General features: G+C 39.6%; 1 protein-coding gene across 1 annotated transcript in view; it reads left to right on the top strand.

Annotated features, from left to right (window-relative positions):
- Positions 1 to 18,441, top strand: part of phldb1b (pleckstrin homology-like domain, family B, member 1b) — a 70,444-nt gene that overhangs the window by 26,839 nt on the left and 25,164 nt on the right. Inside the window, exons 4-6 of the mRNA XM_061072740.1 lie at positions 15,059 to 15,376; positions 16,711 to 16,848; positions 17,087 to 17,224. Of these exons, the coding sequence (XP_060928723.1) occupies positions 15,059 to 15,376; positions 16,711 to 16,848; positions 17,087 to 17,224 (594 nt within the window). The remainder of the gene's footprint in view (positions 1 to 15,058; positions 15,377 to 16,710; positions 16,849 to 17,086; positions 17,225 to 18,441) is intronic.

Raw genomic sequence — 18,441 nt, 5'->3', positions numbered from 1 at the left:
CCGATATCTGATTGAAGGAATCATCAGCAGTTTCTATAATACGTTCTCACAGACATTCAGTGTAAATGTCTGGACTTCTTGATTGTTACAAAATGTTATAAAACGTATTTCCAAAATCCCAGTAACATTTGTAGTAGTGCAAAATGCTTGAAAGACAAACTACCTTAATCCATATTGTTTCTGGACATAAATAAGTAATAAGACTTGTTGAGACGACCTACAGTATGAGAATGAACAAAGAGGGTAAACTGTAGAAAACATTTTATAGGCAGTAGACACTATAACAAACAGTTGAAAATAAGCATATGTTCAGAAAACTGTTACGAGGATGTGCAATATGCACATTGCTGTGCTGCACACATTTTCATGAGATATGAAGGTTTTAAAATGTTGCCAAACGTATTTAAAATCATGAAATATTCAAACTGTTCTGCCACTTACTCATCTTTGAATATCAGTACGAAATGCATGAAGCAAAAAAGCTAGTATAGCTTTAGTATTGTATCATATATTAAATCATTTAACATAACTACAATGACAGTCAGAGAGCGCAAAACTCCACCACCTCTGCCAAAAGTCCCTTAATAAAACCACATTCACATTTATATGAATTCACCAGAATCTTATTTGGGTCTGTATCAAAATGCACACACTCATAGATATCAAGATATATGACTTGATCTCAGAGAAATAGATGAAAATATATTAGAGAAAGTGCTGAAAAATTTATCTGCATCTGGATTTTTCCCAGACCCATGCACACCTTCCACCAAGTTTGGTTGTAATCCCTCCAGTCATATTCATATTAGACCCGACGTTTTGAAATGTACTTCTAACATGTTTACACTCAATTCTCACTCGTTAAACACAAAGTTGATGGAGCATCCTAACACACACAAGTTAGCTCTCAGTATTTAGATGATATGTCATATTGGTGGTTGGACTTAGTTTGGAGCCAACTCCCAGTAAACATTCAGGAAAGGCTCTAAATGTTACACCCAGCGGTCTGCATTATGTTGGGTGAGTCCAAACCTTTGAAAATGTTCTCACAGGTGTGTCTCTTCCACCACTCTTGGACAACAGATTAATCCTGAAAATGTAGCACCTTTCTCCAAATGAATGTGACACAGGCGTTTTTTTACCAATTCATCTTTACTGCACATATAAGCCGTCACTTACGCCAGTCTGTCAGACCTCACATCCTTTGTTCTCATCATCTTTAGCCACCACCACCTTCGGACTAGTACAACAATGGCCACACAAAGGATAATATTTGCTTTAGATTTGTGCAAATAGCCCACAGACTACAAGGTCAGAGATACATTTGTATGGAGTAAATAAGGCTCACAGGGACAAGCAGCCTGGAAGAAGGCATGATTTCTCAGCAGCCTGTTATGTTATTGTATTTTCCGAGTGCAGAAACTCAGGCGTGGAGCTGCAGGGCCTGTAATTAGTCACAGTTGACTCACTGTCGTGACAGATTTTTCTTGCCCCAGAGCGTCTGCCTTTTAAAGCTCTTCACACACAGCCTGCTTACCAGAAAACAAAGTTATGAGTTCTAAGAGAAGTTTGTTCACTGAAGAGACTCTTATTGTGAAATCAACAGGAGTACACAGCTCAGAGGCAGCAGGAGGCTACAGCGACTCTCTTCCCCACATACACTGATGTATAAGCCTGATGTTACACTTTGAATGGGTTGTAGCATGTTGGTGTCTTTTTAAAAGCATACACTTGTGACAATAACCTGTCTTGATGCAGATCTCCTATATTTTTTACAAGGTGAAGTTAGTAAGCTCAACATTTCACTGTTTTCAATCGCACAAATCTATTTTGGATATTTACGTGCTTCATCGTTTGCAGACACAGCTGCTGAATACTAGTATACTATATTTGCAATAAGTTAATCAAACCAGATGATATTTGAAGTGCAAACTCATATTTATATATTTATTTAGATGCTTAGCTCTAAAACTACCCATTATGGGACATGATGATATGATTGTATCATTATTGCCTTCTGTTAAATATATTGGGTCAATCTGGAGATGTAACAAACTTCTAAAGGAAGTCCCCTTTAATAGGCATGTGCCATTCTGAAACTGATTCTGAATCTGTAAAACGAAAGTCCACAATTTTTATTCTATTCAAAGTTAGGGAAATATCTATATATTTTTCTTTTAATTTCACATTCCATATACTTTAATTTCTTACAACTGGAAATTTAATGTGACTATTTGGGTCCAATAATTGTTGAAGGATCACGCCTTCACATTTTTTCTAACTGGCTCCAGATGAATAGTAACCCTGAGAGTGCAGAACCCCCAGACACATTCAGGTCAGCAGTGTGGGAACATTTTTAGTTTTTGGTTTGGTCAGTTTTTAACCCTCTTCTCATTGGTCCCCCAGTTTCATGGTGGCGCTGAACTAAATTCATGCGACATTGTGACTGGATATCACACAAGTGTACACAATATATTATTATCCTGTGTCTCCCTCAATTTGTTATGCTTTTTCACAGGAGACTTTTGACGAGAAACAGGTGGCAGGCCAAACATTTCATGTAATTGTTGAGAAAGAGGATGTAGATGATGTGGGCATTATCATTTAACAAGATCCCCCCTCTAATATCAGTAGGGGTGTTTAACGACAGGGTAAACTCCCTTAAGCCTCTTTTAATTCCGCTCATATTCATGTTTTCCTTTGGAGCATTGGGGCTAAGTCCACTCTAATGACCCGTCTGCAGGGAAGACCCTTTTCCTGAGTCCATCTGATCCAAGCGGTCTGGCCTGGCACTCCTCTCTCCCCTCGGCCACCCGACTGACACGCTGTCTTGCCAAACACACTTGGCATATGAAGCAAGTCGCAGCATGTTTCATCGGTGGCAGACATTCGCCCCCGCTCGTCTGTCCACGAAAGATGACCTCATCTTTCCAGTGACGTTAGATAAGAGGACACCATTGTTTTAATGAGCGATAACTTTTTTGGAAGGGACTGGATCAGTGTGTGCTGTTACTTTGAAGGGGGCACAATGAGAGTTTCAGATGACTTCAAATGACATGGAAAGTGTTGCAAGTAACCAGCGCTGCAGGATATTTTGGTGGCTAAAAAGCCTTGAAGCTTCTCTTTCAGAAAATCACGAAGAAGCTAGAACACTTGCTTTGTTAATCGCCGTCTCGGAGGATGACGACCTCCTGATTGATTTCCACTGAAAAAAAACAAGAAAGCCAACTCGACTTTTAGTGGTTTGACAGGGAGCTGGATTCAAGGGATTTTTTTTTCAGGGAACTCCACTTGACACATCATGGCTGGAGCTCCAGTTCTGAGTATATATCCTAGGGCAAACATTTGATTCGGTGAGAATTTAAGAGGAAGTTGGCTTTTGTCGTTGTGTAGTCGTTATACCACTAACCACCTGATCCAGTCTGCTATGTCCCATTGTCCCCTCCACCTTCTCTTCTGTCACAAATGTTGTCACGCAGAAAAATCGCTCCTGCATTGTTGGCATCTTTGCCGCTGTTCGTGAGGATTAACGGACCAAATATACCTTCGCACTTGTCAACCACACATGTTTACCAGCATCTTGTAGAAACAAATATATCCAGCTCCTCCGGGACACCAGACCTTCCCACCTAGGCAGCCAAATATATCCTGCACCTACACTGATACACTGCTGCAAGAACCCACTGACCAGAGGGTGTAACTTTAGTCATGCTGAAGTGGTGACTTAAGGAGATTTGTATTAGAAGGAAGAAGAAGAAATAGCAAATAAATGTTTGGACTATTGGATCAACCCAACCATCTGCATGTTTGTGTTTAAATCGTCGGTTGGGTGTCAGGAGGCAGATTACTGTGATTTTAAATGTTTTGGTTGAAAACTTAATAGGAAGAGAGAGTCGAGCTCGGACAGATAAGGCAGTTGGGTCGACTCTGTGGCTCTTTATCTGGGACAGCAGCAATACATCTGTTTCTGTGCCCGTCCAAAGGAAAGCTGCACTAATCCAGTCTTGAGACTGCACCAACAAATAAGCCACGTGTGGATTTTCTCAACCGAAGACAAGTGGCAGATCAGGACACATCATGTCACTTGATGCACTGTTGCCTTTATACTTCCTATATCGGTGCTATTTAACAAGTCATCAGTATTAATGATGATGTTTCAGATGTGTCTTTTTTTTATAGAACTACAAGTATCTTGGTATCTAGGTGCTGCCTGCTATTTATTCCCCTCTCCACTAGAGGGGGTCATTTAACTGTTCAGGACTACAGTGAAGTCCGCTCTTTTATTCATGTATCTTCATGGACCAGCTTTCACTTCATTTAAATTTTCATTAAGTTCATGGGAAAATGTTCAATAATAATAAATAACTAAATAAGATCAATTAAATTAATAGTCGCATGAATAAATACAGGGAGATTAAACAATTCAACAATGAAAAATTTAAATAATCCAATAAATAAATAATAAATCCAATCAGTCCATTGTCTTGGTTTGAAGTCAGCGGAATAACCGGTTCTACCATGGCTGTCTCAGCCGATAGATGAAGACATTGTGATGAAGTTGCAATAGAAATGTGTTTTAAATTTTATTAATGACATGCAGTTTATTTCTTTATTGTAAGAAGAGGTAGGATTAAAACATTTTATAATAATATCACAGGTTTGCAGATTTTTTGAATTATTTCACTATTTATTTGTGATAATCTATATATTCTGTCTGATTGTATCATTGTCAGTATTTATTTCATAATGTCTTCTTATTTATTCATTCATTAATTTCAGGCTGAATATTCTCCGGCTACATTGGAATATAGAGTTCAGAGAATTCGAAAACTACATAATCATTTAAACACTGAAGTGTTGTATTTGGGGTATTAACTGCAAAACCAAACAAATATACAAGCCATTTTAATGTTTTTTTTATTATACTAAATGTGTATTTTACAAGTTCATTTTTAAAATCAATTCTTTTATATGAATCATTTGGTCTGTAAAATGTCAGAATATACTGAAATTGATAATCACAAAATAAGAGGAAACCAGGCTGGGGCTTTCAGATGTCCTGTTCAAGCAACAGTTAACGTTAGTTTACACTGACATAAACGACAAACTAAAACACCTTATGAGACAAGGCAGAGATTGTTACATATTTGGTGGTGTCTTTATTCGAAAATTTCTCCAGTTTTCTAATTAAATGAACAATTATTCTGTCAATCAACTAATAGATTTATTGAGTGAGCATTGCAGCCCTAGTATATAATGTCTCTCTTCCTGTATTTACTTAGAGAAAATACAATATATTACTTTGTAACCCAGAATTCATGATTATATTATTGTGACGTCTTGAAAGTCGTTATCAGTAAAATATTGCATTACCTTTGTTGATCTATCAACTATTTCCAGAAATATAGGTCTGTCTACATGTGGAGCACATATCTCCATTCAACTCATTGACTTCACACTTGGCATGTGTGTTGTTAGTGGCACAGGGAAGGGCTGTGCGGAAATAGGTGCAATTTGGACATGTGTCAATATTGATAAAACGTCAGGAAATGGCACCTTGCAGTGGGGGCGGGGCCCTAACAGGCAGTTTGTGGACCAAGTTAAATGACAATTTTATAATTTGCTTATGTTTATTTCACCATATCAAACTGACACAGACATTCTCTGTTGTAGTGGGTGCTGATCTTTATTATGGCAACAACAATCATAGAATCCCTCCCTGTTTAGCAATAGTCTTCAAAGTAAAAGCACATGTTCATCTTGTTGCTGTAATGCTTTATATCAAGTGACATCTGAAATAGCCAACATGTTAAGTATAAAAACACAAGTAAATCATTTAAACGTACATGTAAGTCACACACGGGAACAGTAATAAAGCGAATTCCCTTTCATTACTTAAAAAACAATGACTATAAAATTGGTGCCTAAAATGCTGTCGATCATGGGTTTCAGTCTCAGGAGGAAAGCTACATAACATGTTTAGAATGGGATCTGCACTAGTTATTCAAATACTACAACATACTTACACGTACTTATGCTTTGTGGGTACAAGCTTTTAATTGAGTGTTCAGCTCACACCATTATTTCATTTTTAAAACATCAATTATACGGCAACGCCTCTACTTTAAGTTATCCCTGTTATCTCCACTGCGGAGTTCTGTATTTTTATCATTTGAAACTGAAGACATTACAAATTTACACTAGATTAAATTGACGGCCTATTTCCAGAAGCAAGCAGACACTTCAGGCTTTATAAAGTTCTTCTTGGTATAGAAAGTAAGACACTTTTCTTTTCTTAGAAACAGCCAGTAAGCCTGACTTGAGGAAGTCCTTACAAATGTCAATCTCTAACTCCGCCCCCCTGTTCTCACAGACTCCTCACCATCTCTCACAAGACTATGGTAGGGGTTGGGCTGAGGTAGGGGGGGTTGGTAGGTTGCTCGCCATTCGTCCCAAAGTAGTGCAGCCGGCTCTGAAATCCCTTTACAGTACAGCAGGAGCTGCATGGAAGCACAGCTCTGAAGACTGAGTCATCTTCCAGTCCTACTATCTGCAGAGTGTGGATCCTGTGTGTGTATTTGTGTATGTATGTGTGTGTGTGTGTGAGAGAAAGAGAGAGAAAGTGAGTGTGTGTGTGTGTGTGTGTGTGTGTGTGTGTGTGTGTGTGTGTGTGTGTGTCATGGACCGGTATCATGTGCTGGGGAGCAGGACTATACCGGCTAGACGAGGTCAGAGAAGGGATCAAGATGGGTTGTATATGCTCGCTCTGGCTAAAGAGAAGCCAGTCTTCCTCAACAGTGTGGCAGAACTCATGAAGGTAACTGATGCCGCTGCTGATACTAACAACTATTTAAAATATACAGTGGATTTTCCTGTGCTGGGGTCTTTGGATTTGATCTGATTAACGAGTGTACTGCTCAGGGCCTGTTGGCTACATGTGATTATGTGTGGTTGCAAGCTTTCAATTGGTTCAGTCATTACCCGTTCAGCTCACAGGGAGCTTTCAGGGCCGTGGGACCTTATGAGTTGAGCTTATGATATGTTACATATATTTCCATTATGGTTGAGGAAATTAGACAACCTGTAGTCTGTGGAAATCTCAGATCTTACATGGGTTCCTGAGCTTTTCAACTCCAAAATAACTGCAGATTTAAACAATGGGTAGAGATTTGGTAAAAGCATACAAAGATGATTGATTTGAGCTAGTTTGCTAACAGATCCCCTCTGTGCACTCGGTTTGTCTGTTTTTATTCCAATATTCATTCAAAGGTGGGGCGAAAGTTATTTTTTAATCGACCTATAATGACCTGTTCAAATTCTAAATATACGGTCTAGAAGCGCATTTGAGGCTCTGAAGCAGTTTGTGACCTGGTCCAGCAGAGGGCGATCACTGTCGATTTGACACATTGCGTAGCCTCTTGACCTATCAGTAAAATAATGCCGTAATGTTTCTGTGTTTTGTTACGAAAAATGGAGGTTGTCGCAATAGTCACACCAGCACTACCTGCAGCAGTGTGTGGAAGTGTTTTGGATCCTACACTGTTAAAGTAGATGTTAAAGTAATTCTCAAAGGTTAGGCTGTTTGTCGACTTTGTATCAAGCAACTGCCTAATAACAAATCGGTGGGCTCACCTGTTAGCAGCAGCTGAGGAGGCACCACAGACGAGCGGAGCAGCGTCAATTGTTCAACCTCTACGTGCAGGCGCGTAGTGCACATGTCGCAGTGGGTCATGTGGCTCTGAAAACTAACTTGCTGCAACTGATGTTATCGCTAATCTGTCAATAACATCAGGAAACACGGGACTCAGGGAATCACGCGGGGACTGATTACATCATTTTTATTTCCATTGTTTTATTCTGAATTTAACTACTATTTTATCCTGTGGAACTTGTTAAAGTATACTATATCTAATTCCTCAATGTCTTGCAATCATTATACATGTGTTTTTGTCTGGAAAAAGAAAAACAACAGGAAATATTCCAAAACTGTATTAAATTATTCTCAGGCTGAAATAATTCCTCTTAACCCAGAAGAAATTTGTCTGACACTCCATGAGAAATATCGATTTATATAAGGGAGTTAAATAATTCAGATACATTGGCCAATATACATACATTTAAAAAATGTCTTCCTAAGATGTTATTCAGGCTGGAAATTTCACAGTTCATCCATTAACTTTGTCATGAATAACTGTAGATAAACACAATACACAAATATAACAACATAAACAGTATATACAACTCAAATAAAGACTTGAATTTTTTTGTAGTATATATGTTATTAATAATCCATTTATTCTGTAGAATAAACTAAGGTTATTGTAGAACTGACTTTACAGATTCAGTCGATGTACATGGAGCAGAGGAGTGATAAATATGAGGGGATATAATGATGACAGATAGGAAAATAGAGCAATTTGTATCTTTGGGTAAGAGAAAGTGAGAGTGTTGTTTCCATCCAACTTTAAATATTCAGTTTCAGAGTTTCAGAAAGCTGCGAACTATATCAAAATCTAACTGAGGTTCCATAAGCTGAGGGAAACTTGAGAGAGCAGCGTAGTGCACTTTGTAATTACAAAGGAACATCACTGGATGCCATATTGATGTTTTACAATCATCTGAGAACATACACAAAATGTTTTCTCCTCGTATATCATCTGTCATATTCATGTGTTATTTTTCATGCTTGTCAAGTCTGACATTTCTGGGGAGTGGTAAAAAGATTCATACCTCAGTTTGCCAGAGCCCAAACAGACTTATGACTGAACAGTTTATTTTGGCCAACCAATACTTTCAGTTGACACTGATGTAAAACCTAAAAAGGCAGGATATTCTGGAACGGTTTGGCATATTCACCGGCTGCTTGGCTCTGTGGATGGCAATGTTGATCTGTCGGCCCATCCACCACTTTGGTCCAGACAGAAATATGACAACAACTGCTGGATGGGTTGAATTTTTTTATATCAAATATATATATTTTTAAAGATACACTACATTGTAATTTGCAGTGAACTCTTTAAATAGAAAGCTGGCTGTGGAGCTGCAGGCGGCTGTGTGCATCCTCCAGTTTGACAGCTGGTGACCGTTTGCTGCTGTTTACTTTTGCTGGTATGCTCACTATAAATCTCCTCCGGCTAAACAGTCTCACATGGATATTCAGCACAATGGTCCACTACTGTACCAACCCCGTGCTGTTAACTTTGAGCTCTGGGGGGATATTGGCATTTAATATCACAGTTGCTTGTTCACAGCAGAATATTAAAGAAAATAAAGTTCTTTTAACTGACTGCGCACCTCTCAAACGTGATCTTACATCTGCCCCATAACATTTACCAAATCATAAGCCTGTTTATTATCCCCAGCAATGTTTTGAAACTGAAAAATAATACTCCTGTCTCGCCTGTAATCACTGTATCTAGTCTGGAATAGTTTGACATGATGAATGGAAAGAGATGCCTCCAGGGTTCAGCATTTTAAATGGCAGCCACCCCCACACGGAGCAGCAACTCCATAATTTCATCTGGAGATCAGTGCCAGCGACAGCCAACATGGGGGACCACCAGCTTGTTATCCACAGAGGTTTACAGCTGCAGGAGAACCTCCTTGTCTTATTCTCCCTGCCTGGCTTTGATGCTTATGTGTTCAACAAGGGAGAGAAAAAAAACTGCAGCTGGAAATGAAATACAAATATATTTCTTGTTTGGATCACGATGAAGCCTCTGGGGATCAGTCTGATCATGAATGAGGTTTGTTTCTGTTTTCGGAAACGCCGAGTGTGAGTCTCCCCCTTCGTTTACGCTTGAAATACTGCGCACGTAAGAATTACACCTGTGACAAGGAAAAAAAAGAATAACTGCTCTGATCAAAGGTGCACAGATGGGGAGCGGCCCTGGGGTGCTCGAGGAGGAGGAGGAGGAGGGGGAGTGAGAAACAACAAAGAGGCTCTCAGGGGAGAGAGGGAGACACAGGGACGAGTTGCTGGCTGCTGGGAGGAAGGAAATAAGCAAAGAGTAAAGAGAGCGTTGTGAGTAAATGAGGGAAAACTGACAGAGGCAGATGCTGGATGTCACAATATAAAACTGTCTCCACTCCATAGCAGAGTAAATGAACTGGGTTCATTCCTAATTGCTGCACTTTAACTGTAGGAAATGTTTTGTGTACAACAAACAGCATTGTTGCATCAATTAAAATAGGAAACAGCATTTGACTTAATAATACTCCGTAATGAGATTAAATGAGCTGCCTTGTTATATTGGAGATTTTTTACTACAGTGTACTTTGTGTGATGACATGGACATGGTGCCTAATATAAGCAAAGTAATACACACAAACAACATGTGTGAGTGACAACACAATCTTATCTTGTGTTACAGTCATTTTGTGTTTCAGTCTGTCCAGGTGAAAACTCCAATGATTAAATAAATAAAACAAGAAGTAAACTCACTGTACCGAATCAGTAGACTTTTATCATTTGTGGGTTTTGGTCCTTTTATTTGCCAACTTGCTCATCTTATAGATTGAATAGAAATATAACTTAGAAGTTTACAATCCAATATTCTCACTTTTATTTTGACAACTCATTGTCACCATAGCACCAGTTTAATAGGGTTGATGAAGATTGGATTTTCACCCGACGTGCATTTTTATCAGTTTAGTTCTTCTAAGCCACTTCTCTTAGATGCATAAGCAGCAGCAGCAGCAACCCAGAAATCTCTTCATTAGCTATAATGAGAGCCACCCACTAGGTGACACATGGGGGGCTGTGGAATGTGTGAACTGTGGGAATCAGGCATTCCTCAACAGCCCCATGGTTGTTTGGTTCATAAAAAGTCACGTGACTGGGATCTATACTGACTGCACACCACATCTAACAAATACTTTGTTATTTTAAATAATGTCTGTGGGTCTTAATTGGTAATTAAAGAAGAGAATAACATTTTATAACAATTCTCATTTTATAGCATTTGTTAGATGTTCATTGTTTATTTCTTCTTCTGCACTATATCTAGGAAGCAATCTAGCAGATGGTGCTATTTACAGTTGGCGTGCAGTCAGTAGTGATGAATCAGTGAGGGAAAGTTTACGCATGCCTTCTTAGAGGGATATTGAGGTGAGTGCACTATATATGACTGCGCTGCCTTTCACGGGCTGTTTGGGGAAACATGTCTTGACCGAGCTGTGTGTTTGTATGCATCACATCCTTGGTTGTGTCACACTTGGGACTCTGCTGTTTTTTCAGTATGCCCTGATGACACAGCAGGGTTTACAGAAGCAGCTTGGACTGCACACACACAGATCAGCTGGTGTGGCTCGGTGTAATATAGTGAGCTTGTCATACATTCCACGAAGGAGCTAGTATGCAGCTTAGGGTTAAGTACAGGTTACAGTGAGTGTTATAGTTGCTTTTCACCTGATCTAACTATGATGTTATGTAAAGTGTGTGATGTGTGGCTTTAATGTGTGATTTGTGTGCAAGAGGAAAGCTGTAGACACAGGTGATGTCATGCAGTCTCCTTGCATCACGTCACTTGACCTGATTATCATCGCAACAGATTTCATATACACATGTTTTTTTTTAGACCTGGATCTGAGACCTAGACAACATTGAGGTTTCAACTTCAGGTTTTAATGTTGTGGTTGATCGTGCATTTTGTAATTGTTTGTTGCCATGATATAATTATTTTTATTATCATTGTATTTATATATATATATATAATTATTATTACCATATTTTTCCTCTAGTTTCACTTTAACACTATCTCAAGTCGGAACAACAACTCAAAGTCATCACTTATAAACTGATTCATTTCATTTTACAATCATCTCTAAATAAAAGCTTTAAATGTGAACTTGATTATCTAGTCACATGAATACTGCTCATCCATCTCTCACAGACCAGTAACACCAAACCTTTTGGCGGGAGAGAGACGTTTCTGAGTGTTTGCCTACAATTAACACTGAACATCATAATTCAATATACTAAACGGAAATATTACCACTCTACTAAGTTAAGTGCAGAGAGATAATTAATGTTGTGATTTAGTGTTTTACAAATAAAACTGAATTAAATTAAATAGCGGAACCTAATTAACTGGTGTCTATTAGCTGCATGCACAGTCCCAAAAGCACAGCAATACACTGTGTTTCAAACAGAATATTTTTTACAAATAATTATAAGCGCTAGCTGACAATTTTTTTCACTAGTGTTGTACATTTGATGATCAGCATGAGTGAAGACAGCAGTTTTTTCTTTTGCACACCTTTTATATGTTGACCTTGAAGACAGTTTAAATCTACATGAAGTGGTCAGAGGACTAACAGTTGCCGTGGAGTCACTGTCACCTCCAAACCTCCCGGAGGATGGGTGGGTTTGTTGATACGCTGGTGTCAGGAATCGTGGGCGGTACTTAGTTTTCAAAGGCCAGTATTTGATCCTCTGCCTTTTGGCCACGCTGGCTCAGTCTGGATGAGAGCCTCATCTCAAGATTCAAGCTGTTACTTATCACAGTGTCCATCATGAGAGTGAGTATAAGACAAATTTTCTCAATTTCTCTATTCTTTTCCCTCCATGATCACATTCCATTTGATTTGCTTTGACAGGCTAAGTTAAGAAAAATAAAGAAAAGGGCTAGTTGCGATCTATTGGGACATGTTTCTCATCAGTTTACCCTGGCAGAATTAATTAGGCTTAAACTGCATAGGCTTATTGAACCATCGTGCAACCTCAATGTTTCCAACTGGGACATGGGAGCTTGCATTCTGGCCAAAAGGTTTGGATTAACACACTGACCTGTTGTTGAACTTGTTCTCTCCCAGGCAGCTCTGAGATCCCTGAGAAACATGCTAATGATATCTGCAGAGAGTCCTAGAGACTTAAAACTTCTAAGATTTTTGTATTACTATAACCTGTATTTACAACACAAGATCATAAAACATTCTTCTGACGGTTTAAAAAAACCAAACCAAATCAGAAAACCAAAAATATAGGATTCATGCAAATCTGTCAGCATGCAGTTGTCAGGCGTCAAATGTGATGCTGCGTCAAGTTGATTTATGATGAGACCAAACACTCTGAATGGTTTATAGTGTGTCTGTGATGCTGCTACTCATCCACCATACAGGTTTGTTAGCCTGGAGGCTGTCTGGCATACACAATGATGGTGCTGGCTCTCAGAGACAGGCATCAGAACGCTAAATGGTCTAATCTATGTGTATGTTCAAGCAGATGTTGAGTGGGAGGACTCGAGAGTAGTCATTGACTTGCCAGAATATGTTTGAAGTTTGACTCTGCTTCTAGTAAATACTGCTCTGCAGCCTAAAGGGGGTATTTTACTCCCACCCACTCAGTTAAAAAAATGACTGGTCCCAGATTACAGGTTAAAACCAGTCTTCCCCATGCAGAGGCTAGCTCAGTGGGAACGTTGTGCTGAAAAGGCGATGCACCTGGCTTGTTAAGCGTTCCAACACAACAAAATACCCAGATTTTTTATATAGTATGTTAAAGTCTGAGTTGACAAGTAGACAGTTGTATTATTTTGAAATTTGACTGTTTTATATCTGAAAAATTACAAAAATTCCTAATCCTAACGCATAAAAAACATAGTTGACTAAACGTGTGTCTACTAAGGATGCAACGATTCGGAAACCACGTCACAAACTTCCACATTCTCATATCGCGATACAAGGGGATGGAACCAAGATACCTCAACCTAAACATTACATTACTCACTGTTCGACCTTTATACTGATGCAATTACTACTTTTCTGACTTTCAAAATTTTACTGTCAGCCCATGAAATCTACATATAGTAGTCAGATCACGGAGCACCGGAGTCAGTTATTTATGAAGTCGATGTGTGATGCGGTTCTGCTGGGCTCTGCAGACGCTCTGTCTGCAGCTGACGTTTTAGGGTTAAGAGGTTACTCTGTCGGCCTGGACTGCCGGGGCCCCCATAGGTGGGCTGACCCCTCCGTAGTGACAGCTGGGCAACCAAGTCGCTGAGTCTGAGTCGCAGGCAGCACCCAAGAGAGAGCATTGTGTGAAACGCTGTGTTGTTTCAGGCATGAGAAGAGTCTTGATGGCTCTTACTGAAACTGAGGCTGGTTGGAAAACCTTCATTCTAGAGTCAGATCATCAGTTTGAGTTAACTATTGATGTGAGACTGGTTAACTGTAGTTAACTGTAGTTAACCCGTCAAAGGGAAAGTCGACTTGTTAGTAGCACCTGCAGTTCATTTAAATGTTGTACTTCACTTGAATGTGATTGTTCTGTAATATAATCATAGATACATCAGTCGTGCCTCATACATATGATATCAGTGTTTGCCTTCAAGGTGACGTGACTGACCTGCACTACAGTCATGGTCAGAGTTTTCTGATAAAATTAAAGGATATTTTTAAATATAATATATTTAACCTTAAGTGCAAAAATATAAGCATAGTTATTAAACAGTGGCAGGAAAAATTATATGAAACCTTTGGAATTAAGTACTGCATTAATTCTGTTAATTGGTTATATAATGTCATCTGATCTTCAGTTAAGTTATAAGTATAGACAAACAAAAATATATGCTCATGTCTATTGAACACACCCATCAATCATCAGCTCGATCATATTCTGAGGATGTCTAGTGTGATCGGCTCTGGTCTGGACTCTGACCAGGCCACTTGTGGATTTACCTGATGTTATTGATCATTGTTCTGCTGCATCATCCACCTTCTACACAGTTTTAGTTTTTTGGGTAACTCAGATTAAGATCAGTCCATGTTTTAAATGTATGCAGAAATGCTGGTATTTTCATAGAGCTCACTTTGTTTTTCTTGCCCACAGGAATTAAGAAAACATTCATATATTCTTTACCAGGGCTGGTTCTGATGTATAGAATAAAGCTGATGCTGACAATACAGCAGATTTTATATTCAAACACAGGCACAGGTTTAAGAGTGTGTGTAAGAGTTAATGTTGCTATATTTTAAAAAGCCAAAGCAAAGAGATATTATTTGTTCTCCTTGTTTTTAAACTTGTAACCATTTGCTTGTCTTTGTTTTTTTGCCACAGGAGAGACAGAGACTAGAGACCATCCTGAACCTCTGTGCAGAGTACAACAAAGGAGAGGGCACCGGTCTGGACCCTCTAGGCCTGGGGAGGACGGGTTTCCCAGGGGGGCCGGCTGATGGCTCTGGGCAGAGAACGTCCGTGGAGAATGTCCTCGGAGGGACACCGTCCTCAGCTGCACTTCGCCTGGCACAGAGAATGAGGGAGAGCGATGAGGAGAATCTGAAGGAGGAGTGTAGTAGTACAGAGAGCACTCATCAGGAGGTGAGGGCATCTCCTGCTGCCAGCACAGCATCAGCACTGCACAATGGAGACAGACAGGTCAGGGGGAAAGCATGTTTTCCACTGAAGACGCTCTCTCTGCATGTCGCTGTGGAAACCAGCATGTGCCAGTGATTTCCTCGACTCTTTCTGTATCAGTTGCTCTTTAAAGTGAGGATCAGGGACTACAGAGGATCCTGAGCTGGATCCTGCAGAAAGAAAAAGTTTTAGAATTATGATAACTACATGCAGTTGTATGCTGCAGCTTCATGACAACAAATGCATTGTACACTACTATCATTTGCTGTCACACACAGGATATTATCAGGGGCTTTTTGGTGGCTGCTTGATGTAGCATATTATTTCACATGGATGCATATTATTAAACCTCAATCCATGTTACATAATAGTACAGAGCCAATGGGCCAAAGTTCAGTCTCTGAACAAATGTGAATATTACTGTATATAATTTTTGCATTTCTCGAAACATCTGCAAGGAAAACACCCAATCAGCTTCTGCCTGCACCCCCCTCTCCTTCTCATTTCCATCAAATTGATTTCATGGGCTGTTAGTAGGTAGTCTCTGTGGCTTCTGCATGAACTTTATTTATCAACCAACTCCTTTGTCCTGGCTCCTTTGTTTCATTTGTCTCTGTTTTCTGTGACAAGTTTCTTAATCCTTCTTTAAGTTGTCATATAATAGATCGTGCATGGTTTTATTATCCAACAATTTTTTATTGATTTCAACAAACGATTTCGAAGAGGTTCTTTTTCAGTAAGATGGAAAATCTACTGAAACGACATTTAGACCAGAGACAGCAATCATCAATAGCACCGGGAAACAAAACACTGCTGAAGTAATAACCCTGATTTTAAAATACAAATTAAAAAACATAATATAAACATATAATGGTTATCAGTAGAGTGCATACCTCCACTAAGGCCCAACAGTCCCCTTAAATTCAATCAAGCTGCGACAAATTGCACACATTCATAGATGTAATTACCCCTTAATATAATTTTTATCATTAAGATAATTGTTCACTGTGAATTCATTGAAAATGTCAATCAAACAATGTGAAAGTGATACAAAATTCCTGGATCAACCCCTTTGTGCAGACCTGCTTCGATTTAATGGCTTTTATCTTGGCTAATGTCCAATCCTAACACAAAGTGTCATGGAAATTTGTTGTGTAATTTTTTGTGTTATTCTGCGTAAACAGATGAAAATGTAAAAATATAATAATGTCAAAACTAAGGCTTAATTTAAGAGACTGTACAAACATAAATATAAATCATATACCATTAAATATATTATGGTTTAAAAGGTGTGTATTTACTGGCTTCACTTCCTTTCTTGAAAGCCTGACCTCCTCTGTTCTCCCTCCTTGCAGCACGAGGACTCATCCAGCACCGCTCGTCTGGAGCTGGGCTACCTGGTGGAGGAGCGGGTTCGCGTTCTTTCTCGGATCGATGAGCTCAAAACCAGACTGACAGAGCTAGAGCAGCAACTCCAGGAGTCTAAACAAGAGGTAGTGTAAAAACAGCGGAAATCAGACCCCTTCAGTCTAAACGCAGCTTAGAGAATAGAAGTAGAAATTTACAGTTCATATGTACAGGGTCTTCGGGTCCCGCTATATAAATGCAAGATATTATTATTGTTATTATTAGTTCATGGTCACAGTATTGTAGGGGTTTTGCGATGTTGTTATGTGGAGGGCTGGAGCTCAGGCCAGCAGGTGTGACTCTTTGTTTGACGCTCTCTTCCAGGCCGAGATGGAGCGGGCTTTGCTGCAGGGCGAGAGGCAGGCGGAGCACGACCAGATAGAAGCTGAAACAGACATCGTCACTCAGCTGCAGCGCAAACTGGATGAGCTGGAGAGCGCCATCCAGAGGGAGAAAGACAAGGTAGAGGGACCAGTGGGGTGGTGACATCTCACCTTTCAAATGATTGGAATCCATTGATTTAGGGTTAGGGTTAGGGTTAGGGTTAGGGTTCAAACAAATTTTTGTTGATGCTGTACACATTGTTTGACACTTAGAGACAAAACACACACACTCACTGCCTGTGTCTTACATTTACTACTGGATCAGTAATGTTGGAGTCCATGTCCTAAGTCTACAGTCCTGTCTGTTTCCCTGATATGGAGAATTCAATTTACCGCACTGAGAGAATATTTGGCTACATAAAGGGTTAATTAAGGAACTTGGCTGTTCTCTCTTGCATGTTTTCGACTTAGTAGTTTGTCTTTTTAATCAGTTTTCTCCTCAGCTTGACTCCGCTAACTAACTGACATCCATTAACCTCTAATGTTTCTCTCAAGTCACTGGACCTCTGATCCACTGTGCTCACCTTTTTCCTCCCTGTGTGCATGACGGACTCTGTCCACAGAGACACCTGCCCTCCAGTGGCTGTCTGGGCTCTGTCTTTGGTTGTAGTACACGAGTTCTGCAAGATCATTTTGTGACGGTGGTCCAGTAGCTGAAACTACCTGCATGTCCTTTATGGTTTATATAGTGCTCCCTATTTTTTTTTCCTTTTACCTACATCCAACACATTCAAGCACACACAGGAATGAAAAGAAGTGTAAAGAAAGCACATTTGACTTTGTTGTTATAGTCAACTCTTGGGAAGTTTTTGTCTGCACATCACAGGGTTAACAACAAAAAAGTGAAGGTGTCATTCATGTTTATTTTATTGGGGGATGTGTCAGGTGACCATGAGAAGTGACAGCTACGGTCAGGTGTCTCAGTGTTACCTGCCCTTGGTCTTGGAATTTTGTGTCTAATAAAGACCAAGAGCACAAGTCTGCTTATTTGTGAATGTAATGAAACCCCAGTTAGTGGGAATTAGAGGATACATTCTTCATTAAGCTGTGGCTCTGCAGCTGACCAAAACAATTTGCCCTCATGCTAACGGTTTCTTTTAAGCTCTGTGCTGTAGAAAAACCGAAAAAAGAAACTGGCTCTTTGTCTTTTATAGTGAGACTCCTGTTTGTGCTGTCAGTCCTAGAGGACTTTTGGTTTTTCACATCAAACACAAAGTGGATTCCAAAGCCAACTTTGTTCCTACACAACTAGTAGCAGCAAAGTTACTCGTTATTGATCGATCCCCAAGTTTGAAA

Source organism: Limanda limanda, chromosome 6, assembly GCF_963576545.1.
Source record: "Limanda limanda chromosome 6, fLimLim1.1, whole genome shotgun sequence".
Lineage (NCBI taxonomy): Eukaryota > Metazoa > Chordata > Actinopteri > Pleuronectiformes > Pleuronectidae > Limanda > Limanda limanda.
The sequence above is the reverse complement of the archived record's forward strand: the minus strand, read 5'-3'. Positions and strand labels throughout refer to the sequence as shown.